The 24,452-nt window shown below is 46.6% G+C and overlaps 1 protein-coding gene and 1 long non-coding RNA gene across 2 annotated transcripts; one reads left to right on the top strand and one right to left on the bottom strand.

The window, feature by feature from the left end:
* Positions 1–3,627: 3,627 nt before the first annotated feature.
* MMP19 (matrix metallopeptidase 19) lies at positions 3,628–21,925 on the top strand. Its single transcript, XM_053375260.1, has 9 exons — positions 3,628–4,072; positions 7,158–7,246; positions 8,289–8,419; positions 12,653–12,868; positions 14,221–14,466; positions 17,018–17,146; positions 18,190–18,354; positions 19,220–19,347; positions 20,932–21,925. The coding sequence occupies exons 1-9, from the start codon at positions 3,965–3,967 to the stop codon at positions 21,157–21,159; spliced, it is 1,440 nt and encodes a 479-aa protein (XP_053231235.1). The 5' UTR covers positions 3,628–3,964; the 3' UTR covers positions 21,160–21,925.
* Positions 16,963–18,206, bottom strand: LOC128407206 (uncharacterized). Its single transcript, XR_008328734.1, has 2 exons — positions 17,607–18,206; positions 16,963–17,441 (listed from the first exon to the last, which is right to left on the bottom strand). It is a non-coding gene; the product is annotated as an uncharacterized LOC128407206 (long non-coding RNA).
* Positions 21,926–24,452: the final 2,527 nt, after the last annotated feature.

Below are 24,452 nucleotides of genomic sequence, written 5' to 3'. Positions count from 1 at the left end.
CCTTTGAAACCCGGGAAATTTAAGGGACATCAACAGCAGCGGGACACGGTGTTGGGATAAGGGACTTTCCCGCCAAATAAGGGACGGTTGACAGCTATGTGCTCAACATAATTTAAAAACCATTTAACAAATGAAACCTGTTTAGTTTAGAGCAACTGGCCTGCTTGTTTGGTGCTGGTGTTTCGCCAGTTTTCATTCAGTGATGTTGCCACCTCGACCACCAGATTTGACTCTGATTTACCCCACACAAGGACCTTGCGCCCAGAAATTCTTTACAGCTGAATGGACAACAGGGTGTGGGATGCAGGTGTCAAGAGCAACATCTGTAGAAAGTGTGAGCTGTTGTACTTTCAAACAGAGGTTAATTTCTTCAGAGCTGTGGAGCATGCCCTACCATTAGGGCGAGGCAGCTGATTCGGGGTGTCAGGGCCTAAGACCCTCGTACCTACGGGACTGCCTCTCCCGGTATGCCCCACGGAGAGCCTCAAGGTCCATAAATAGCAACACCCTAGAGGTCCCGGGCCCTAAGGAAGTTAGATTAGCTTCAGCCAGAACCAGGGCCTTTTCAACACTGGCTCTGGCCCGGTGAAACGCTCTGCCTCATGAGACCAGGGCCCTGCAGGATCTGATTTCTTTCTGCAGGGCCTGTAAGACAGAGTTGTTCCGCCTGGCCTTTGGCTTGGAGCCAATTTGATTCCCTCCCCCTCTTTCTTTTTTCTTTTCTCCTCCTGTGATGAGGCTGCATTTTAATATTTTAATGTTTCAATATTTCAGTGTTATATTTTAATCTTGTTTTTAAGTTGTATTCATTCAACTTGTTTTTATTATTGCTTGATAGCCGCCCTGAGCCCGGCCTTGGCTAGAAAGGGCGGGGTATAAATAAAAATTATTATGATGATGATTATTAAAGGATGGTAGAATGATTAGTTATTTGATTTATTAGTGTTGTAGCTTTATTGCTAGGGAAGGGGAGAGATGCTCAGCCTCAGCAGCCCAAATAACCAGGCTGGTCTAGGCTCTGTATCTTGACTTGAAGGTGGGGGAAAGTGGCATTTGCTGCTGTGTGTCAGGCAGCAAAATGTATTGGGCTAGCCTTGTGGCCAGAGGACTCAGGATTATTTCAAAATACGCCCTTTGACCTGAGATCCCTACCCCTTTACTCACCCACATAGGTCAACGACTCTGGGCAGCTTGTTGTCTGTCCTGCTGCCATATGGCTTGGCTCCCTTGAAGGAGTCATTCCGTGCCGCTGCTTTGTGAGTCATCTTCCCTGCATGAATCATTTCATTTGCTTGGTAAGCATTTCACCTTTCTGCAGCACACCAGATCTCTTCTTATATAGCATTCTGTAGTTCTTGCCTGAGTACAGAAAGAGGACAAGAGAACGGGTTGCGGCTCATCTTTGCAACAGGGACTCCTTTGCCAAACGGCATTTAGGAATCTTACAGTTATAGGTTTTTGCTTGGAAGGCTGTTATTACTCAGCGATATGGGAAAATGCACTCTGTACATGCTCCATGACTTGCCTGTCCCAATTATTTATTTCATTCCCCCCACCACCTGGCCTGAGTTCCGGTACAGTGGTACCTCGGGTTACAAACGCTTCAGGTTACATACGCTTCAGGTTACAGACTCTGCTAACCCAGAAATAGTACCTCAGGTTAAGAACTTTGCTTCAGGATGAGAACAAAAATCGCGTGACGGCGGCAGCGGGAGGCTCCATTAGCTAAAGTGGTACCTCAGGTTAAGAACAGTTTCAGGTTAAGAACGGACCTCCAGAACGAATTAAGTTCTTAACCCGAGGTACCACTGTATTCCCAATAGGGGTGAGGCCTGGTAAGCATAGGGCGTGTTAAATCCTTCAACGTTCAAATTCCAAAAAAATGAGGGGTGGTAAAAAGTTGAAACAAGACTTGGGAATTGAAAAGTTATTTTGGTTAAATTAATATAATTTAGTTTTGCCTGGTAAGCAAAATGTGTGTCAAATTGCATAGAAATCATTAAAAACTATTGCCAAGTACTTGCAGTTATTTTATACATCAACATTTATATTATCGATATTATTATTATTATTATTATTATTATTATTATTATTATTATTATTTGGGGTATATGGGGTGTTAGGGGAGGGGTAGTACCTCTGGTGGGGGACACATTGAGTTCCTTCTGGGGTAGTTTGTGCACCTTTGGTCCCTACCCTGCACTCAGCCCTCACCTGTGGCTCCTAGAAGCTGTCAGCATGCAACAGCAGCCACACCTCGATAACAGCTTTGACTGGCTGGCTAAACCAAGTGAGGGAAGCCGATGGGTCTCAAACGCTCAGGGAGTTAGAGACTTCCCCTGCATGCGAAGACAGGCTCCGTCGAATTAAGTGAATGGGACCAATAGTGGCTCCAATGGTCAAGAAGGCAGTTTCTGCACATGATGTAGTGTAGAGGGAAGTGAAGGGCAGATGGGGCCTGCCAATTTGGGAAGGTAGCCCACCTAGGAGAAGGAAAGACTCCTTAACATCTGCTGCCTTGTAGGAGAAGAAAAGGCGAAGGAGTAAACCCTATACAAATCCGGATTGGAGTCCCTGAAATGATTGAACGGCATCTTGTATGGCAGCTTCTGCAGCTGTGCTGGTGCCAAATGTAGTGCTCTGCTTTCCTTTGGACCACATCAGTGAGGCTGTGAGCGGGAATATTGTTGTCCAGGCAGCCCAGGACCTCCATGCACACTGCCCAGGCTTGCGCCCAGGGAGGTCATTTCAGTGCTGCTAACACAGCAGTTTGATTTCACCCCCGGAGGCGCACTCCATTGTCTCTCGAGACAGACGGATGCCATCATCATCATCCAACATTACTTGACATTCTCAGAAGGTAAAATTACAATTCTTTGGTTTTCCAAAAGCAGTTTATGTGCTTCTTCACCGAGTGTAGATTTACCAAGCTAGATGTTGTCCCAAATCACAAACATAATAGCAGATAGGAATTCCTCACGCCCAAAAACACATTGCAGAAGGAATCTGCAAAAAATTACGGTAAATTTCACCCCCTTAAGATGACATGCCCTGCTGGGGAGGCCTGTATCCCAGGCATAGGCAAACTCGGCCCTCCAGATGTTTTGGACTACAACTCCCATCACCCCTAGCTAATAGGACCAGTGGTCAGGGATGATGGGAGTTGTAGTCCAAAACATCTGGAGGGCCGTGTTTGCCTATGCCTGACCTATCCAAAGCATTTCTGGGGAATAAGAAGCAAGTGAGATTTCCTCAGTGCAAGGCCTTGACAGAATGTTATGCAGGTTTAATTCCTGACACTTGTGCATCCATGAGTACAAACTGCTGGGAATTCTCTGAATTCAACTGCAGAGATGGCAGAGGGCCAGGATTGGGGGGCCCTCCAGATGTTACAAACTCCCTTCAGCTCTAGCCAGCATAGCCAATGGTCAGGGAAGATGGGATCAGTAGTGCCACATCGGGATGACCACAGGTTTATCCATCCCTACAACAGGGATTGCATTGTTTACTTTTGCGGGTGGGGTGCACTACTTTTCTTGTGCCTCTAGATTGCAGGCCTTTATCTGAATCGCAATGAGACCCCAATGCCACCCTACAGGCCTGGTTATTAGCAGCCCTTGCAACAGGAGGGCTTGCAGGGAGTGTTTGCTCTGCGAAGAGTTAATCTTCGCAGAGGGGGCTCCTCCAGGCTTTGCGGTTGCAACATGTTTGAGTTGGAAATGACTCACTCCTGCTGTTAGGAGATTTATAAACTTGAGAAAGCAGGGAGCGAAGATATGGATGGATGGAGGGAGCAGGGAGGGCAGAGCAAAGCTTGAGCCGCGGAGGGAGGAAGTGGAGAGAAAGAGCTCCAGCGCCTCTTTGGTTCCCTTCCAGCAAAAGCAGTTTCTGAAGAGCTCTGTGGAGTTTCCTGCAAGGAAGCGTTGCTCTGTGTTGCTGTCGAGGGTCTAAGGAGAAACTGGACATGAGGCTGCCACAGCTTCCGTTGCTGCTGCTGCTGTTCCAGGTCTATGCTTTGATCTGCTCTTCCAAAGGTGCTGCTCTCAACCGAGTGGAGAAGAAAGAAGCCATGGTATGTAGGGCTTGGGTGGCCCCTCTAAGTCTGTAGGCTGAGAAGTGGAGTCAGTGCATTTGCAGTGATGGGGGGTCACACGGGAGAATGTGGACAAGCAGGGTAGGATTGTTCCTCAGCTGTGACCTACAACCCCAACCCCAGACTTTTCTGACTTTCTCCAGGCCTTCAGTCCTGGCAATTGAACCTTGAAACTTTCCTAGATGCCTCCAGCCTTATCCGTGTCTCCTGGCTTATCTTGCAAAGCTTTGTTTAGTGCAAACTTTCCCCAGAAAGGGACAGGACGCCTGGAGGAAGATTTCCCTGGCCAAAAGAAACCCTCAACTGCCTGGGCCTCCCTGTAGCAGAAGGAACCAAGCAGAACATTTATGGGTGGGTGCGGTGGGCAATCATAACAGAAGCAAACCGCTTTGGCTGCTGTGCAGAAGACTGGCAAGGAGTTTCCACCCTTTGTGAGCTGTTTGTGGTGTGTTTGTGCGGGATGAGGAGTAGGAAAGCAGAGTCTCTTGGCTATCCCAGTGCTGACTTCTCTATTCCTTTTTCTTCTTCACAGTTTTACTCTTGTTCCTTGAACCCAGCTTGCATTCTCCACTGTTCCCCCAACCTTGGGTTTGCTTCTGCTTAGCGAAAGGCTGTAGCTCATGGGAAGAACATCTCCCTTGCTTGCAGAATGTCCTAGGTTCATTCCCGGGAATCTCCTGTAGAGCTGGGAATTTTCCCTCCCTAAAACCCCCGAGAGTCCCTGCCAGTCAGTGCAGACAGGTGTGAGCTAGATGAACCAATGTTCTGGCTCATTATAAAGAGGGCAGCTTCCTGTATTCCTACCCTCTTCCGAAGAACCTCAAGATATATCTGTCTTAGTCTCCTGAGACGTATGGTAGATTTTCTTGGCCAGTTGTCCTTATTCCTGAAACATCCATTCCCTTTGCAAGATTAAAAAAGGTAAAGGGACCCCTGACCATTAGGTCCAGTTGTGGCCGACTCTCGGGTTGCGGCGCTCATCTTGCTTTATTGGCCGAGGGAGCCGGCGTACAGCTTCCAGGTCATGTGGCCAGCATTACTAAGCCGCTTCTGGCGAACCAGAGCAGCGCATGGAAATGCCATTTACCTTCCCGCCAGAGCGGTACCTATTTATCTACTTGCACTTTGAGGTGCTTTCAAACTGCTAGGTGGGCAGGAGCAGGGACTGAGCAACGGGAGCTCACCCCGTCACAGGGATTCGAACCACCTACCTTCTGATCGGCAAGCCCTAGGCTCTGTGGTTTAACCCACAGTGCCACCCGCGTCCCTATTTGCAAGATTAACCAGCTGTTTTAGGCACCAAAAAAGTCTCTCTAAACCAAGGGCAAGTTAAAGAATGAGATATATTTGGGAAATGCTAGAAGGAAGACTTGATGCTTTCTCTGTGACCTATCCAAAGTGTGCTGCTGCTGCTTTGAACATGGAGACTTCCCTTTTTCTTTCTCTTTTTTACCCTTGGTGATGCCTTGCTTGTGTTAAAACGGTCATTTAACTGAGTCATTTGCCATGAGCAGAACTTGCAGCTTTGGCTGACATGGAGAAGGCTTGAAGTGGCATGTAGAAGGGCAGTTTTGGCTCATAGCAAACAAGTAAAGTAATAGCAGTCTGGCATGAGTAGTGGGGGGGGGGCAGGGGCGGGGAGGTAATCACCAGCAGAAGATTTCAAAAAAAGCAGCAGATTAGTTCTCCCCACCAGCTCTCAACCCACTGGATGTTACTTAAAATGGGATACATAACCCCTCCGAAAGACGAGTAAACCAGTATTTGTTGTGTAAAGCAGTATTTGTTGAGCTATGTATCTGTTTTGTGCAAGATGGAGAAAGCCTTTGCAAGAATGAAGGGCAAAGCTACATCTTACACTGGTGTTCCGTGCTTGGAACTTCCCATGTAATTTTCTTTTTCAAATAGCGTCTGCTTGGTGTCCCAATTTCAATTTGGTTTGGGAACAGAGGTTCTAGCCCTTTGCCCCTGTACTGATCCACTGGAGTTGAGATTTAATTTAATTGTCTGTTAATTGTCTGTTTGATATACGGAATTGAGATGGACTCAGAAAGTTCTGGGAGAACGGCTTTAACAATCACAAACTCTTTAGAAGTAATAGGAAAGTCTGGGGTATCTAAAAGTATGTGGAGCTTGTTGAAAGACTAAGGTACCCTTTTGAAGAGTGAGGAGTTTGGGTATAATGTTTTGCCCATTGTTCCTGATCATCACCAGTTTTTCTTCTGTGGAATAATGGTGCTTGCAACAGTTTCTTGGATTTCCAAATGCGCCACCAGGCAGAAAAAGTTTGAGGACCCCTGCCCTGTTGTATATGGGTGGGGAAATCTGTTTGGTTGTAGCAGCAGGCAGACCATAGGTCAGGCATAGGCAAACTCGGCCCTCCAGATGTTTTGGGACTACAACTCCCATCATCCCTGACCACTGGTCCTGTTAGTTAGGGATGATGGGAGTTGTAGTCCCAAAACATCTGGAGGGCCGAGTTTGCCTATGCCTGCCATTGATCCAGTTGAGGAAAAGTGCAGAAAAACAAGTACTGTGCACATCATTGCAAAAGCAAGGAATGATGCCGTGAAGAATTTCAGTTCCAGACAGGGACATTTGAGATTTCTATTGATGGAGGAGGGTTGCTGGCAGAGATGGCTGTGGCCAGCCTCTTATTTGCTGAGTAAGCATGGAGGTAGTTTGAGTTTCCTGACATGTCTAGAAAGGAGTGGAATCGGGCCTATGGAGATGGAAATCAGGAGGATACCTTGTTCGCATATTTAGCTATTCAGTGAGAATAAGGGACAACATGTAAACATCTCTTGGCTCCAGACCAGCACAACCACATTCTGCTAAGTAGGTTTCCCTGTAAAAAGAAGGGCAGGGAGCGTATTTCAAGAGATATAAAGCATGGGGAAAGCCAGTCCAAACTGTGGTCTGTTGCCCACCCAGCAACACTCATTGCCACAGAAGCTGGTCTCTGTACAAGAATGTCCATGTGGGCCTCCTTCCCCTGTTTTCTGAGAGACTGTGCCAATGAGTTGGGGCTGAGAGTTGGTTTTAACAAGTGTCATCATTTCAGGACTTCCTGCTGCAGTTCGGATACTTAGAGAAGCCACTGGAGCAGTTCTCGAATGCCTTGACCGAAGAGGAGATCGAGAATGCTGTGAGGTAAAACTTGAGCCATGAGGTAAACGAAACAAGAAACACACAGCCCAACCCAAACAACAAGGGGAAACCATTACAAACGCTTCGATTTGCCCTGCGAAGCATCTCATAACGACCTGGTTCCCACAACATAGTAGGGCCAGACCATGGCTTAAGCCACATTTCCACCATATATTTAAAGACTATGAAACCACTTTAAACAGTCATGGCTTCCCTCCCCCCCAAAGGATTATGGGAGCTGTAGTTTGTTAAGGGTGCTGATAATTGTTAGGAGACCCCTGTTCCCCCTCACAAATCTACCATTCCTATAGTTCCCTGCTTGTCAAAGCACTCTGGCAACTGTCGTTTTGTGAGGGGAATAGGGATTCTCCTAAAAACTCTCAGCACCCTTAACAAACTACAGTGCCCTGGACTCTTTGGAGGAAGCCATGACTGTTTTAAGTGGTATCATTGCTCTTTAAAAGTACAGTGGTACCTCACAAGACGAATGCTTCGCAAGACGAAAAACTCGCAAGACAAAAGGGTTTTTGGTTTTTTGAGTTGCTTCGCAAGACGAATTTCCCTATGGGCTTGCTTCGCAAGACGGAAACGTCTTGCAAGTTTGTTTCCTTTTTCTTAAAACCGTTAATACCCAGGGTGCATTGCTTGAAGAGGTGCAGTTGCGACTTGACTTCGAGGAGCAACTCCTAGCACGCGGTGTGGTAGCCTGCTGGAGAATTTTGGGGCCACTTTTTAAAATTACTGCAGACTTAATACAGTGGTGCTTCGCAAGACGAAAAATTTGCAAGGCGAAAAAACTCGCAGAACGAATTAATTTCGTCTTGCGAGGCACCACTGTATGGTATGAATACAGGCTTAGTGAGAATATATGAATACATGGGATCCCACGGCGTGGCTGGGGGCGAGCAAAGTGGCTGTGAACTCCTCTCTAGAAACCTGCACATTCGCACATTCTCACCATGTTGCACAAACCACCCGTCATGTCTGAACCACAGTTAAATGCTGACTTCTTCGCTTCCTGCTCCCCCAACTTCTGCCCCCTTAGGGCTTTCCAGCTTGCATCAGGACTACGTTCTACCGGACGTCTGGATGCAGCAACCCTCTCCCAGATGCGGCAGCCCCGCTGCGGCGTAGAAGACCCGTTCAACGAGAGGACCCTCAAATATCTACTCTTGGGTGAGCATTCTTCAAACTGTTGAATTTGGGGCCGAGCAAGATGCTGGGCAAATGATCTTTCCTCCTGGCTGAGAGATGGATAGGGCTGAGGGAAACAGGTGAGAAGGCATTTCCCTAAAAAGGGAGTTTGCCTGCTGTGTGGATCTGTGAACAGAGAATTCTGCAGGTTGAAATGTTGGGATCAGAGGTCATATTAACGCTGGGATTGGAGCTGTCCTTATAATGAACTATTCTAGTGGAGGGTTGAATGGACAGTGTGCTTCTCAGGCTCTGCAGAGCTCATCTGCGCAAGAATTCTGGGAAGTAGATTTGTTAGTCCTTCAAATTGCTTTGTGTGGTCAGACTAGTGCCATGCAATAATAATAATAATAATAATAATAATAATAATAATAATAATAATAATAATTTATACCCCGCCCATCTGGCTGAGTTTCCCCAGCCACTCTGGGTGGCTTCCAATCAAGTGTTAAAAACAATACAGCATTAAATATTAAAAACTTCCCTAAACAGGGCTGCCTTCAGGTGTCTTTTAAAGAGAAGATAGCTGCTTATTTCCTTCACATCTGAAGGGAGGGCGTTCCACAGGGTGGGCGCCACTACTGAGAAGGCCCTCTGCCTGGTTCCCTTCAACCTCCCTTCTCACAGTGAGGGAACCGCCAGAAGGTCCTTGGTGCTGGATCTCAGTGTCCGGGCTGAACAATGGGGGTGGAGAAGCTCCTTCAGGTATACAGGACCGAGGCCGTTTAGGGCTTTAAAGGTCAGCACCAACACTTTGAATTGTGCTTGGAAACGTACTGTGAGCCAATGCAGATCTCTCAGGACCGGTGTTATGTGGTCCCGGCGGCCACTCCCAGTCACCAGTGTAGCTGCCGCATTCTGGATTAATTGCAGTTTCTGGGTCACCTTCAAAGGTAGCCCTACGTAGAGCAATGAAACACATTGAAATCTATGGAACTTCTAAAAGGAGGCTTATAGAATTATGGTACTTATTTATGAGCCAAACCCTGCCCTTGTCCAGAGACAGAGGGTTTTCTCTTAACTGTGCAGGAGGTATGGAGAAGCAAGTGGGAGAGGCTCCTCTTGTAGTTTTTTCTCTTATACAAACTGCAACGTAAAACCCTGCTGTTATCCCAAGTCATCGCACTTGCCAGAAGGCCTGGGCAAAGCCATTTCTTCTCGTTTGGAGAAGCTAAAAAATAATTTGAAAAATCAGCAGAGCCTTCTTGTAGTTTTTAATGTTCATGCACAGCTGTGATGAGCTAGCAAGCATGTAGCAAATATCATAAGCCGCTGATGAGCTGGCAAGCAGATTTGTAGATGCCTTGAATAAGGTCTGTTTAGTGGTGGCCCCACAGTTTTGAAATGTCCTCCTTGCCTTTGCTAAGCTTTTGGCAGCAAAGGAAAGCTCCCCTCCCACTTCTTTATAGGTGGTAATTAACTTGGGTTGCTGATTTTTGGGTTGTTATAAAAAAATCAGCTGAATTTGATTTGTTTGTTGTTATTGTTTCTATTTATGAAGCTGCTCTTCTCATGGTGTGTTCCTTTTCTTGAGGGGGGGAAGCAGCTAATACTTTTAAAAATAGCACAAAAGATATTTTCCATTTTTTCCCCAGTTAGGAAACTGAGGCTAGACTTTCCCAAAGTGTTTCTGGGTAAACAGGAACTGGAACCCAACTCACTTAGGCCCAAACCTGAATCCCCAGCCACCAGCTGAAACTGTGATTTCTGACATTATGGCCAACTTGGGTACCACGTGAGCCATGTGCCATTGTTGCCATGTTATGCGCCAGCCAGTGTCATAGCCAGAAGTGGAGTCAAGGAAGATTTGACAAAGCTTGGATTAAGTCCTGCTAGCTGAGGACGTGCTCTGTAGCTTCCTGCTTGTAGAAAGTGGGTTATCTACTTAACCCGCCCCCGCTAAGAGAAGTTGGAATGTCTTATGCATTGTTCCATCCACACTGATGACGGTGGCATGTAAAAACGCAGATTCAGCACTTGGCAAACAACCGAAGTCTGTGGTTTTCAAACTTTTTCTATCATCATGGGATTCTTGTCTGCTGAGAAACTGCAGCACATTGAAGAGGCATGTTCTGCAGCACAAACACATGTAGGGCAAAAGTCAGGTCTGTTCAGCCTCACTATTACCCAACTTTCAAGGACAAAGTCTCCTGCAGATCCACATTTCTAGGGAAGATCAGTAGTGGTGATCATGTATGGCTGAAAAAAATGGCTGCAGAAAAATGAGGGGTTGGCTTTCGCTGCCCAACTCCCCAAGACACTATGAGTCTCCTACATCCATGATTGGTGAGAGAAGAATCAACGGAGGTATTTTCTGTTGCAAGAGTCCTCTGCCCTTTGCAGGCCTGTTGTTGTTGTTTAGTTGTTTAGTCGTGTCTGACTCTTCGTGACCCCCTGGACCAGAGCACGCCAGGGACTCCTGTCTTCCACTGCCTCCCGCAGATTGGTCAAACTCATGCTGGTAGCTTCGAGAACACTGTCCAACCATCTTGTCCTCTGCTGTCCCCTTCTCCTTGTGCCCTCAATCTTTCCCAACATCAGGGTCTTTTCCATGGAGTCTTCTCTTCTCATGAGATGGCCAAAGTATTGGATCCTCAGCTTCAGGATCTGTCCTTCCAGTGAGCACTCGGGGCTGATTTCCTTCAGAATGGATAGGTTTGATCTTCTTGCAGTCCATGGGACTCTCAAGAGTCTCCTCCAGCACCATAATTCAAAAGCATCAATTCTTCGGCGATCAGCCTTCTTTATGGTCCAGCTCTCACTTCCATACATCACTACTGGGAAAACCATAGCTTCAACTATACGGACCTTTGTTGGCAAGTAAACAACCTCAATTAGCTTCTGAAGCAGCACAGAGTTTGCTGGGAAACAATTTTGAAATCCATTGAAGTTGGTGACACATTAGCCACAAGCAGTGATTTTTTTTAAAAAAAATAAGAGTCTCTGGAGGCAGAATGGGCAAATGAACCAGCTCTGAGTCAAGAATTGGGGTCTGGAAATGACTGCAGTATCATGAATATGACATGTAGCCAGATCATATTCAAAAGTAAATCTCATTGATTTCCTTGAGACTCCCCTCCCCCCCAGTAAGTCTGCATAAGGATGCAAGCTTAGTCAAAGAACTGTCTGGAACAAATTGAACTGCAACAAAATGTTGCAACATGGAGTGTTCCTGTTTGTCCAGCCAGCCAACCAGCAAGCCATGACCTTTCTCAGGATACTCCATTTCATTCCACCCGTTGTCTGTTTTCCCCACCAACTGTCCATGCCCAGTGAGCATGTTCTCTTCTTCACTGAACTGCTTGACCACCACAAGCGTTTTCCCCATAAACATTTTTTTGTACTTCTGCAATCCTTGGAGTGCCCTCAACCACCCAAGCCTCTTGTTACATCTCTCTTGTTGCTTGGATGCTGTAAGGTTTTCACGCTCTGAAAACTGGGCTCCCTATTAAGTAAAGAGTTTGTTATGCCTTCTCCCTGTAACTGTTGTAAACAAAAACCCGCCCTTTCCCCTTATGGGGTACCCAAGAGCCCATATAGAGTCCTTAAGTGGGTTCCCTATTGGTAGGAGAAAATAACAGAGGCCAACCAGAGAATATTGAGAAGCAAAGCAGCTAGTAAGCTTGATCTTTATTGATCTGTTGCAACAGGGTGCTCCCCTCACATGCAGGAAAGGAGGAGGAACCCAGAACCCAGGTGTGTCCACCCTTATGTAGACATTTTTTAAATTGCCCGTCCTGGAGCTCAAGACCACCCCCAGAAGCATCATACCTACATCACAGAAGGGGTGGTCTACAGCAGAAGTCTGAGTGGGCTGTTTACCTCATAATCTGAGTAGGTTGTTTACCTCCTGCCTGGCAAGTTACCTGTTAATGCTTGCATTGCCTGGGGAGCCTGGCCAGTCCTTTGTAATGATAAATACTTAGTTCCTGAGCCAGGTCACAGGCTCACACCCTATTCATATCTTAAATGTGCCCTTAAGACAGGATTTGTGAAGGAAAAGACAATGTGGAGGCTTTTCCATTTTCCAGGTCATCTTCCTGTGCTGATCTATGTACGTGCTTGGTTGGTACACTTATGAACATTTATTATATATATCTAAGACCTCAAAATTCCTATCACATAACCCAGGCTAAGCTGTGACTTTCCTGCCCCCCAGCAGTGGGATAAAAGCCCCAGTTTCTGACATCTCTTGCTCTGGGTCTCCCCCTGCAGGACGCTGGCGCAAAAAGCACTTGACCTACAGGATCTACAGCCACAGTGAGGATTTGGGGGCCGCCGCCACACGCACTGCCATCCAGACAGCTTTCAAGTACTGGAGTGATGTGACCCGGCTCACCTTCCAGGAGGTGCGAAGCGGCCGTGCTGACATCCGCCTCTCCTTCCACGGCACTTCTACTTGGGGCTGCTCACGGCCCTTCGATGGGCCTGGTATGGACCCAAGCTTTGCTCTCGGGGGTTGGGGAGTGACTTGGGGCGTAGAATAGGGCTGGCAAGGAGCAGGGATCTTGAAGTGGTGTGCCACAGGGAGGTGTGATCTGCTGTGCTGCAGGGATTGAATGGAGCGTCTACTGAGGAGATGTCAGGGGATACCAGAAGCTGGAAGCATCAACAGGAGGTGCTTCGTGGTCAGGTGGAGCAATGGGAAGGAGGCACAGGAGAAGGCCCTCTCTTGTGCCTGAATGGGTTGACTTTAAAGCAATACATCATCCCAAACTGGTTTGAACGAGAGCAGGCACCGGCAAAAATCACGATGTGGGGGAAACCGTGAAACTGGCCAATGCCTCCATCCTTATTTCAGACATCATGATATACATCGCAATGTTTAGTTGCTGATATATCACGATGTTGAAAACCAGATATCGCTCAGCCCTACTTTAAAGCTGAGGCAGTTTCTTAAATCACAGGGAAGAATGGATTGGCCTAAATAACTGATTCTGTCGTTCTGTACTGCAGTGGGCTTGAAAAAGAAGCAAAGATTCATCTTTGTTGCATCTCAGTATGATCGTTAGCATGTGCCTATTTATAGTTTATACTATACTTGCACTAGATTTGGTATAGCTCTTTGCTACACAGGCGGGGTGCAACACACCTGCATACATTATAATTATTATAGATTTTAGTTTAGTTTAGTTTAGTTTAGTTTAGTTTAGTTTAGTTTAGTTTAGCTTAGCTTAGCTTAGTTTAGCTTAGTTTAGGACGTGGGTGGCGCTGTGGTCTAAACCATTGAGCCTCTTGGGCTTGCTGATCAGAAGGTCAGCGGTTCGAATCCCCGTGACGGGGTGAGCTCCCGTTTCTCGGTCCCAGCTCCTGCCAACCTAGCAGTTCCAAAGTGTGCCAAAAAGTGCAAGTAGATAAATAGGTACCACTCCGGCAGGAAGGTAAACTCCGTTTCCATGCACTGCTCTGGTTTCGGTGTTCCGTTGCTCCAGAAGCAGCTTAGTCATACTGGCCACATGACCTGGAAAAACTGTCTACGGACAAATGCCGGCTCCCTCAGCCTGTAAAGCGAGATGAGTGTCACAACCCCAGAGCCGTCTGCGATTGGACCTAAGTGTCAGGGGTCCATTACCTTTACCTTTTTAGCTTAGTTTAGTTTAGCTTAGTTTGGCTTGGCTTGGTTTAGCTTAGTTTAGTTTAGCTTAGTTTAGTTTGGCTTGGTTTAGCTTGGTTTAGCTTAGCTTTGGTTTAGGTTTAGGTTTAGGTTTAGCTTAGCTTAGCTTAGCTTAGTTTGCAAGAGCTTCTCGCACAGCTCTCAATCCACCTTCCTTTATCTTCCTCAGGACATGTCCTGGCCCATGCTGACATCCCTGAGTTAGGCACAGTTCACTTTGACTCTGATGAGCACTGGACAGAAGGGACCTCGCGCGGCGTCAACCTGCGCATCATTGCCGCCCATGAGATTGGCCATGCTCTGGGGCTGGGCCATTCCCGGCAACCGGGTGCCCTCATGGCTCCCGCCTACAGTGGTTACCGACTGCGCTTCCGACTGCACCGCGACGACATCGAAGGCATCCAGGCCCTTTATGGTACGGACTAGGGGAGGGTTGCAAAGCACAGCCCACCAATGTTCCCCTTGCGTTTTGCAAACCTGCACTCCTTGCTTTGAATGCAATGGGAGCAGATCTGGGTTTCTGACACCTAATTTGGCCCTCAGGCCTTTCCATCTTGCGGGCCTCAGGCACTTGGCTGAGGTGTGCCATAAAGGCAGGGAAGGGGCTTGGGAATCAAGGTTGGAGGCAGATGCGAAGTCCTTGGGGCCAGATAATGTGTGTTCCCTGGCTCTTCTACACCTGCCAGTTGCCTATGTCTCATTTGAGTCATTGGGAACCTCCCAGAGTCCAGCTAAAAAGCAATCCAAGTATATCAAAGTCATGAAAATAATACTTTTTAAATTTTAAAACAATCCAGTTCTCTGTATTGTAATACAGTGGTACCTTGGTTCTCGAAAGTAATCCTTTCTGGAAGTCGGGTTGACTCCCGAAACCTTTCAAAAACAAAGGCGCAGCTTCAGATTGGCTGCAGGAGCGTTGGACGTTCGAAAAACGTTCAAAAACCGGAACACTTACTTCTGGGTTTTTGGCATTCGGGAGCCAATTTGTTCGTCAACTAAGCCATTTGAGAACCAAGCCATTTGAGAACCAAATCTTAATTTGTAAAGTGCTGTCAGGTTTTGTATCAGTGTACAGTCATACCTCAAGTTGAAGTTGCTTCAGGTTGAGCGCTTTTGGGTTGCGCTCCGCAGCAACCCGGAAGTAACGGAACGTGTTACTTCCGGTTTTCGCCGCTCACGCATGTGCAGACGGTCAAAATGACGTCACGTGCATGCGCGGAAGCGGCAAGACGCGCAGACGCAGGTTGCGTTCACTTCAGGATGCGAATGGAGCTCCGGAACGGATCCCGTTCGTATCCAGAGGTACCACTGTAGACATATTTTTAAAACAATGATGAATTACATTTAAAATAAATGTTTAAATGAAGCCAGGGAAGGATATGCTCTATAGACATATTATTCTTATCCTCCACCCCACCCCATTTCATAGCTGTCAACTTTTCCCTTTTCTTGCGAGGAATCCTATTCGGAATAAGGGAATTTCTCTTAAAAAGGGGGGAAAGTTGACAGCTATGATTTTAATGCACAATGAGTGCAAGTTTGTCTTTGTGGCAGCTGTTTTCCCAAAGGGGTGGTGTCCATGTAGAAAATAGGTATGGTCAGTCCTCGTGACAAACTATTAAGTGATAATCCTAAACCTTCAAAGAAATGGTTCTGCCTTTCCTCTGGATCACCGCTTGCCCCAATTCCAACACTCATTTCCTCTCTCTGCATCCCACCACCCCACCCACGGCTGCCTTCATGCTCTGTTTCAGCTATTGTATACCCTAGCAACAGGGAGGCCTGTTCCTAATTATGAGAGGCTTGGGCCTGTTTTCAAATCATGAGGCGGGCCGCTGCTCTCTAGGGGAGGTGCGGACGGTTGCCAGGTAACACCAGAACTTCTTCCTGATCCTTTCTCAAGTAGGTTCTGGATGGGTTGGGAGGCAAAACGCCAACTTGTCAATCCAGTGCCAAGGAATCAGTAGCCGGCCAAGAATTCCACCCTCTTTCTCACCCCAATTATTTCCCTTCCTTTAATATATATGACTTCTCAATTTTATACATTTTAATAATTTTACAAGCATTTTAACAGTTCGAAACTTGACTTCCTTCCCCCTCTTTCTGCGGTTCCTTAATATATATATATGGTGGACACTTGGGTTGTGAACGTGATCTGTGTGGGATGCACGTTCGCAACCCGCAGCATTCGCAACCTGCAGCTGCGCGTCTGCGCATACATGGCTTTCGATTCGGCACTTCTGCGCATGCGTGACCGCCAAAACCCAGAAGTAACCTGTTCTGGTACTTCTGGGTTTCGGCAGTCCATAACCTGAAAAAATGCAACCTGAAGCGTCTGTAACCCAAGGTATGACTGTATATATATTTAATATTTCCTGCATATTCCAAATTAACTTAATCATTTATTCATTTACTTTAAATGTATACTCTTATAAAACTGCAGGTTATTACAATAATCTTGCCAATATCCTTAGCTGTTTAAAGTTGGTTTGTCAATATTCAATAAACCATTGCCATTTTTTATTTATTTTTTTAAAGTTGTTATCTTGATTTCCTGTTTTTCCAGTAAGTTTTCCCATTTCTGCATATTCCATAAGTTTTTGTCTCCTTTCTTCTTTCGTCACAACTTCTTCTTTCCATTTTTTTGCAAATAACATTCTTGCCGCTGTAGCCGCATACGTGAATAAATTTCTGTACAGTTTGGGTAGTTCTACCCCTGTAGTTCCCAAAAGGAAAGATTCTGTCTTTTTTTTACAAATGTTATTTTAAACATCTTTTTCAATTCATTATATATCATTTCCCAGTAAGCTTAAACCTTGCCACAAGACCACCTCATAGGATAAAAAGAAACCTTCTTTCTCTTTCCATTTCCAACACTTTTACAATTATTTCCCTTCCTTCTTCTTTTTCCTTGGTGGAGATGCTGGGCACCCAAAAATAATTCCCTTCCTTATATTTACCTGCAGGCAAGAAGACCATCCCAACGACATCAAGGACAGTGACTTCACCTGCCCACAGTACTGTTCCGGCTGTTTCACAGAAGCCTAGTAAAATCCCTAACCCATGCAAAGATGGACTGGATGCTATCATGCTAGGTAAGCCCCCTTCCTCACTCCAACCCCTAAATCCAAACACCACCACCGTCCAGAACATACTCCACCCATCCCAGGTTTGCATAAATGGATGTCTCCCCGGTATCCGTTTCTAGCTGGCTATATGCTGTTTCGTTATACAGTGGTACCTTGGTTCCCAAACTTAATCCATTCCGTAAGTCTGTTCCAAAACCAAGGTGTGCTTTCCCATAGAAAGTAATGCAAAACAGATTAATTAATTCGTTCCAGACTTTTAAAAACAACCCCCAAAACAGCAATTTAACATGAATTTTACTGTCTAATAAGACCAGTGGCGTAGCGTGGGGGGTGCGGGGGGGGGCCGGCCGCACCGGGCGCAACATCTGGGGGGGGGGCACGCTCGCACTCGAGTGCTAAAATCCACGGGTTAGGGGGCGCAAATTACTTGCCTTGCCCCGGGTGCTGACAACCCACGCTACGCCACTGAATGAGACCATTGATCCATAAAATGAAAGCAATAATCAATGTACTGTACTATAAAATAAATAATACAGTATTGTAGATGATAAACATTAAAATTAATTCCCCCCCCCCTTATGTGCACTGATTATAGTCATTGTTTGGATGGGGGGCTTTTATCCATTTCCGCAGTCACAAAATCAATCAATCAGTTGCAAAAACTGATTTTGTGACACACAATCACAAAAACAAGTCACAAAAACAAAGTCACAAGCAACAGTCAAAAAAACGGAGTCTCATTCCGTCTGAGACTCAGGAAACACCGTGACAGAAAATGAGGCCTCCATTGGGGGTAGCAACGGAACTGACAATTCACCTTGCTAGAGAAGAAACTATTTTATTTTTTTACATTTTTAGTTTCTTCTCCCGTTAGATTCACAAAATGTTTAGGGGTATGCATCCCCCCAGGAAAGAAAGCACTGGATTTATGAATGAACACATGCAAAACTGACTCAAAGCAGAAACACACCCCTTTCAGGACTAAAAAGATTAGCATGCTAGATTCCCACTTTTTAACATTTGGTCCATCACTTCTGCACCTTGCCTAGGGCCCTATGACAAGACTTACGCTTTCCGTGGCGATTACGTGTGGACGGTGACAGACTTTGGTACCAACCCACCCATGAAGATCTCGGCTCTGTGGAAGGGGCTGCCAGGGGGGCTGGATGCAGCTGTATATTCCCCCCGAACTGGGCGCACCTACTTCTTCAAAGGTCTGTGGGTCCGAGAGTTAAGAAATAACCTTCCCGCTTCCCTAAATGATCTAAACCTGGTCCTTTGGAGGGAGATTATGACTATGATTATTACGCCAAAGGCCGTGTACCTCTGCAGATGCGGCTCTTCTTTGTCTTGATCAGCTGTGTGCAACTCAAAAGTGTTGGTGGTGACCTTTAAATCCTAAACAGCCTCAGCCCAGTATACCTGAAGGAACGTCTCCACCCCCATCATTCTGCCCGGACACTGAGGTTCAGCGCCGAGGGCATTCTGGCGGTTCCCTCCCTGCAAGAAGCAAAGCTACAGGGAAGCAGGCAGAGGGCTTTCTCGGTAGTGGCACCTGCCCTGTGGAATGCCCTCCCATCAGATGTCAAAGAAATAAACAACTATCTGACTTTTAGAAGACATCTGATGTCAAGAAAATAAACAACTATCTGACTTTTAGAAGACATCTGAAGGCAGCCCTGTTTAGGGAAGTTTTTAATGTTTGATGTTTGAATCGTGTTTTTAATATTCTGTTGGGAGCCGTCCAGAGTGGCTGGGGGATTTATTATTATTATTATTATTATTATTATTATTATTATTATTATTATTATTATTTCCCCCCTTTTTTTTCTCCCACAAGCCCCAAAGGGCCAACCAGCCTTTCTCAACCTATGGGTCCCCAGATGTTGAACTACAACTCCCATCACCCCTAGCTAGCAAGGCCAGAGCTCAGGGATGATGGGAGTTGTAGTCCAACAACATCTGGGGACCCACAGGTTGAGAACTGCTTACGCCTCTGACACAGATTGCATTTGTATTGCCAGCTTTTAGTCAGCTGGTGTGTTATCCTCGCATTAATTCATGTCACTCTGGCTACAGGTATTAAACTGTGGCGTTACCGGGGATTTAAGCTGGATCCTGGCTATCCCAAACCCCTCACCCGCATCCCAGCTAAGATAGATGCTGCCCTCTACTGGCCTCAAAACAAGAAGATCTTCATCTTTAAGGTAAACTGCAATAATAATTGCAATACATTATCCCTTACGCTATCCAGACATGTAGAACGCAGACATGTGTTTTAATCTCTCTCTTTTTGCTTATTGTCAAGTTTAATTATCTTTTGAACATATTTAAATGCCTGGTTTTAATGGTCTTTTGTTGTTAATATAATATTTTAGGGTTTGGGGGGGGGGTTGTACAGTGGTACCTCGGGTTAAGTACTTAATTCGTTCCAGAGGTCCGCACTTAACCTGAAATTGTTCTTAACCTGAAGCACCACTTTAGCTAATGGGGCCTCCTGCTGCCGCCGCGCCACCGGAGCACGATTTCTGTTCTCATCCTGAAGCAAAGTTCTTAACCTGAAGCACTATTTCTGAGTTAGCGGAGTGTGTAACCTGAAGCGTATGTAACCTGAAGCGTATGTAACCCGAGGTACCACTATAAACGGCTTAGAGGTTTTATCACAATAAAGCGGTATATGAATGTTGTGAAATAAACCTAAGGGACCGACGACTATTGGCTAGTATTGAGGCGGGAATAATTTCAACAAATGGGCTGCCGAGGAGCAGAATGTGAGCAGGGGGACAAATAATAGAAAATTTGGGCAAATGAATGATTAGGATGTGGGGATATTGGCCTTTAAGTCGCAGAAGTGTTCGTTCTGTGCTGTTTAAATATTCCTTTCCTCTGATCCATGCGGCACCTTTCATGTCCCAATTCACTGGCATTTTCTGGGGAGGGGAGGGGTAGAAAGAAGCAGGAATTCCCTAGGCCCCAAGGCATTGTGGGAGATTTTTGAGGGGACATAATGGGCACAACAGATGCTCTCTGAGTATGAGCCTTGACAGGTGGATGCTAGCTTTGAGGTGATGAGAGACATAAGAGAAGGGTGTGGAGATGGATTGAGTACTCTCCGTAGGAACAGGCAGAAGTCAACAGAGGGAAGAGGGAATCACACTGTTCTAGCGGTGGCAAAATGGCCAATAACATCTATTTATGGCTCCCAAGACAATGGGAGGTTAGGGTGGTGATCACTGCCCGCTTTCTGGCTGAATGGTTTTCTTGTTTGCCTTTCCAGCAGCACGTTTTTAAACAGTAATAAAAAGCCTTTTGCTCGGAACAGTTTCACGTACACTTTTTCATGTCCAGTGGTGACTTTCACCTCAAAAGGGAAAAGTTAGGAGATGATAGATTGATGATAGATAGATAGATTAGATTAGATAGATAGATAGATAGATATAGATCATAGATAGATAGATAGATAGATAGATAGATAGATAGATGATAGATAGATAGATAGATAGATAGATAGATAGATAGATAGATAGATAGATAGATGGATAGATAGATCTCCTAGTTTCTTATCTCTGTGGGGAACACCAGAGGAAATGGAACAACCTTTAGAAGTCATCTGAAAGCAGCCCTGTATAGGGACATTTTAAATGTTTAGTGTTTTGTTATGTTTTTCTGTATGCTGGAAGCCACCCAGAAGGTCTGGGGCAGCCCAGTCAGATGAGTGGGGTACAAATAATAAAATTATTATTACTATTATTACTGGGGAAAGTGCAATCATTCCTCTCTTTTTTCCCTAGGGCACGGGCTACTGGCAATGGGACGAACTGGGAAGCCACTTCTCCACTCTCCCCAGGAAAATCTCCAGCCTTTTCTCAGGGGCGCCATCACACCTGGACGCCGCGTTCACCTGGGAGAACGGCAAAGTCTACTTTTTCAAGGGTGGCATCTACTGGAGACTCAACGACCAACTGAGAGTAGACCGGGGCTACCCACTGAGCACAGCCGAGCGCTGGATGAACTGCTAACGCTGGCAACAATGCCCTGGCACACTTCCCAGGACTGGCACAGGTGTGCCAATTAGACAGCACACAACTATTGTTAACAGACCCAACAGTGACGCCTAGAGGTGGTGTGTAGGAACAGCAACTCTTCTGGAAAGAACCAAGCTTGGGAGAGCCGGAGCAAAACTTTAATTCTGTTCCTGCTGTGCTGGACATCATAAACATCCCCATTTACCTTGTCACCAGCATGGGTGGCAGAAGGGACCCAACTCACTTCAGGACACAGGGAGCCTTGGTTGGGGGCATGGGGTGTGTGCCTAAGTGTCTTGTCTCGATGTGAGAAGACAGTAGAAGAGTTCAAAGTTGAAGACGGGGTTTTCCTTGTTTCTGTTCTGTTTTTGTAAGATTCGAAGGGGGTGGGTATGATATGGGCACCATTGCTCACCAACCGGCCTGTAAGTTTGGGTGGCAGAGTACTGCCCGCTCACTTTTATCTCAATCAGTAGAAGAGCTAGCTGTTCAGTTTTTAAAAAAAATAAAAATATAATTAGGAAGACATTTTAAGGGAAAGGGTCTGGCATACCCATTAAGGGCAGAGGGCTGGTCCTTGCGCCACACACACACACACACACACACACACAATTTCTGTGGCAGACCCAGAGGGTTATTACTGATTGTATTCCATGTGATCTTGTGTATCTAGCAATATGAATGACTCCAATTTGCAGGGCTTGAATGGCACTCATGCCATATTTACTCAGCCCACAATAAAAGGGATATGTGTCCCTCCCCACACTCTCTCTTTTCCTTCAAGAATTCAGCATCCTTTAAGCCAGTGGTTTTCAACCAGTGTGCTGTGGCACCCTGGGGTGCCTTGAATGACAGTCAGGGGTGTCACAGGCAACACTGGCCTCTGTCCCTCTTTCCTTCCCTCGCTCCTCTAATGCCCTCTCACATTTCTGCCTCTCAAAGGCTTGCACGGCCCAGGTGAATCGTGCTTCTGGGGCTGGCCAGGGGGTGCTTCCCAGGCCCCTGTGGGGCAGTGTGAGGAGGCACTTCTCTTTGGGGCAGCTCAGAGACCAGGGGCAGCAGCTGCAACTGCCCAGAGGACTCCCAAGGAGAAGGGAGAGGAGGCCGAGGGAACACTCCACAAGGGAGGGTGTTCAAAAAGCGGTGGGGGGCTGCCGGCTCTGCAGCCAAGGGGTGGCATATAACTGGGCTCCCGAGCCCCACAGGGGTGCCGCAGAAAGACTGTTGGTCAAGGGAGCCGTGGACTCAAAAAGGTTGAAAATCTGTGCTTTAAGCAATATTCTACCCCACCACCAAATGCAGTGATGAGAAACCTGTAGCCCTCCATATGTTGTTGAACCCAACCTCCCCTAATCCCTGACCATGGGCCTGCTGGTATGGCAATTGGGCTTTGGGGCGGCACACAAATTTGCTATCTCTGCTGTAAAAGTTCCTGCATGTGCATCAGTGTTAGTGCTTATCTTTATTAAGATGCTCACTACAGTTGTACCTCGGGTTAAGTACAGTGGTACCTGGGGTTAAGTACTTAATTCGTTCCGGAGGTCCATTCTTAACCTGAAACTGTTCTTAACCTGAAGCACCACTTTAGCTAATGGGGCCTCCTGCTGCTGCCGCGCTGCCAGAGCACGATTTCTGTTCTCATCCTGAAGCAAAGCTCTTAACCCGAGGTACTATTTCTGGGTTAGCAGAGTCTGTAATCTGAAGCGTATGTAACCCGAGGTACCACTGTACATGTCATCTCTTGTCTATTTTCCAGGGGTGTGGGGGTGGGGAGGAATCCTTTCTTGCTAATGTGCAGGTGGGATTTACCGTATTTTTCGCTCTATAAGACGCACCAGACCACAAGACACACCTAGTTTTTTGAGGAGGAAAACAAGGAAAAAAAATATTCTGAATCTCATAAGCCAGAACAGCAAGAGGGATCGCTGCGCAGTGAAAGCAGCAATCCCTCTTGCTGTTCTGGCTTTAGCAATAGTTGCACAGCCTGCACTCGCTCCATAAGACACATTTCCCCTTACTTTTTAGGAGGGAAAAAGTGAGTCTTATAGAGCAAAAAATACAGTACTTTCACTCTTCTCAGAAGTAAGGGCAGGTAGTTTTTCCGTTTTCTGCAATGTCACTCTGGCCCCATTTTGCAGGAGGCCACAGTGCAGAACTCTTTTCCGTGTTGGGCGTCTGACACCTCACATCCCAACACACTCTGACACGTGCTTCAACAGCGAAAGGAAGCCAATTGACCCTCCAAACAAAGAAGTCATAGCCATTTCCATGTAGCCATTTCCAGGCAGCAAACATTCCCAACCTCCAGTAATTTAGCTCAACCATCTCCTCTTATAATACCAGAACAACTCAATCACAGGAGACGACCCGATTGCAGGGCACCATGCTCAAGTATACAAACTCTTTTTGTAGATCCTACACAAAACTGAGGGACGCAGGTGGCGCTGTGGGTTAAACCACTGAGCCTCTTGGGCTTGCCAATCAGAAGGTCGGCGGTCCGAATCCCCGCGATGGGGTGAGCTCCCATTTCTTGGTCTCTGCTCCTGCCAACCTAGCAGTTCGAAAACACGTCAAAGGGCAAGTAGATAAATAGGTACTGCTCCAGCAGGAAAGCGAGATGAGCGCCGCAACCCCAGAGTCGGCCACGACTGGACCTAATGGTCAGGGGTCCCTTTACCTTTTACACAAAACTGATGGCTTTCATTTATTTTTCTTGCTCATGGGAATTATCTTTCCTACTGCAAATGCACTGCAGAGAAGGCAAAAGCTGACGCTTGCCCAGGCAGAAGGGTATGTGGTTCATATCCTTTTTTTCTGCTGCGTGATGGACTTAAAATCCAAGGCCCCAATCCCACTGTATGTCTGCAGCAGTCACAGCAACAGACTCCTCCAAATCACAGAAAGCAGGTTGATGAGGGAATGACAAAACCAGTTTCTTCTCCTCCCTGTCCTCAGAAGCAGCTGGTGGGCATTCCTGTATTTTGAAGAGAGCCCCATGCGCCATAAGCATGTCAGGCCCTCAACCTGCTGGGACAGTCTTTCCCACACAGTAGACCTGGGGACACCACTATGCCGCAAGGAACAAATGCTTTTATGAGGCCAAGACATTCTTCCACAAAGGAGGCTGCGCACCATGTATCTGCGTGCTTCAAGGCCCTGGCTTTGCACCTTTCTATTCTACCTCCAGTCGGCGATGCAGTCATTCCGTCACAAATGTGTATCACTGGCTCAGCACAGCACAAGACGGCAAGGTTACAGGTCCGCCTAGTCAAGAGATGCGCTCGGAA

Source organism: Podarcis raffonei, chromosome 2 (assembly GCF_027172205.1).
Source record: "Podarcis raffonei isolate rPodRaf1 chromosome 2, rPodRaf1.pri, whole genome shotgun sequence".
NCBI lineage: Eukaryota > Metazoa > Chordata > Lepidosauria > Squamata > Lacertidae > Podarcis > Podarcis raffonei.
The sequence above is the reverse complement of the archived record's forward strand: the minus strand, read 5'-3'. Positions and strand labels throughout refer to the sequence as shown.

Coding starts and splice junctions, on each gene's coding strand:
- MMP19 (XM_053375260.1), top strand. CDS start 3,965: ATGAGGCTGCCACAGCTTCCGTTGCTGCTGCTGCTGTTCCAGGTCTAT. Junction 8,420..12,652: donor CCTCAAATATCTACTCTTGG/GTGAGCATTCTT, acceptor CTCCCCCTGCAG/GACGCTGGCGCAAAAAGCAC. Junction 14,467..17,017: donor AGGCATCCAGGCCCTTTATG/GTACGGACTAGG, acceptor ATTTACCTGCAG/GCAAGAAGACCATCCCAACG.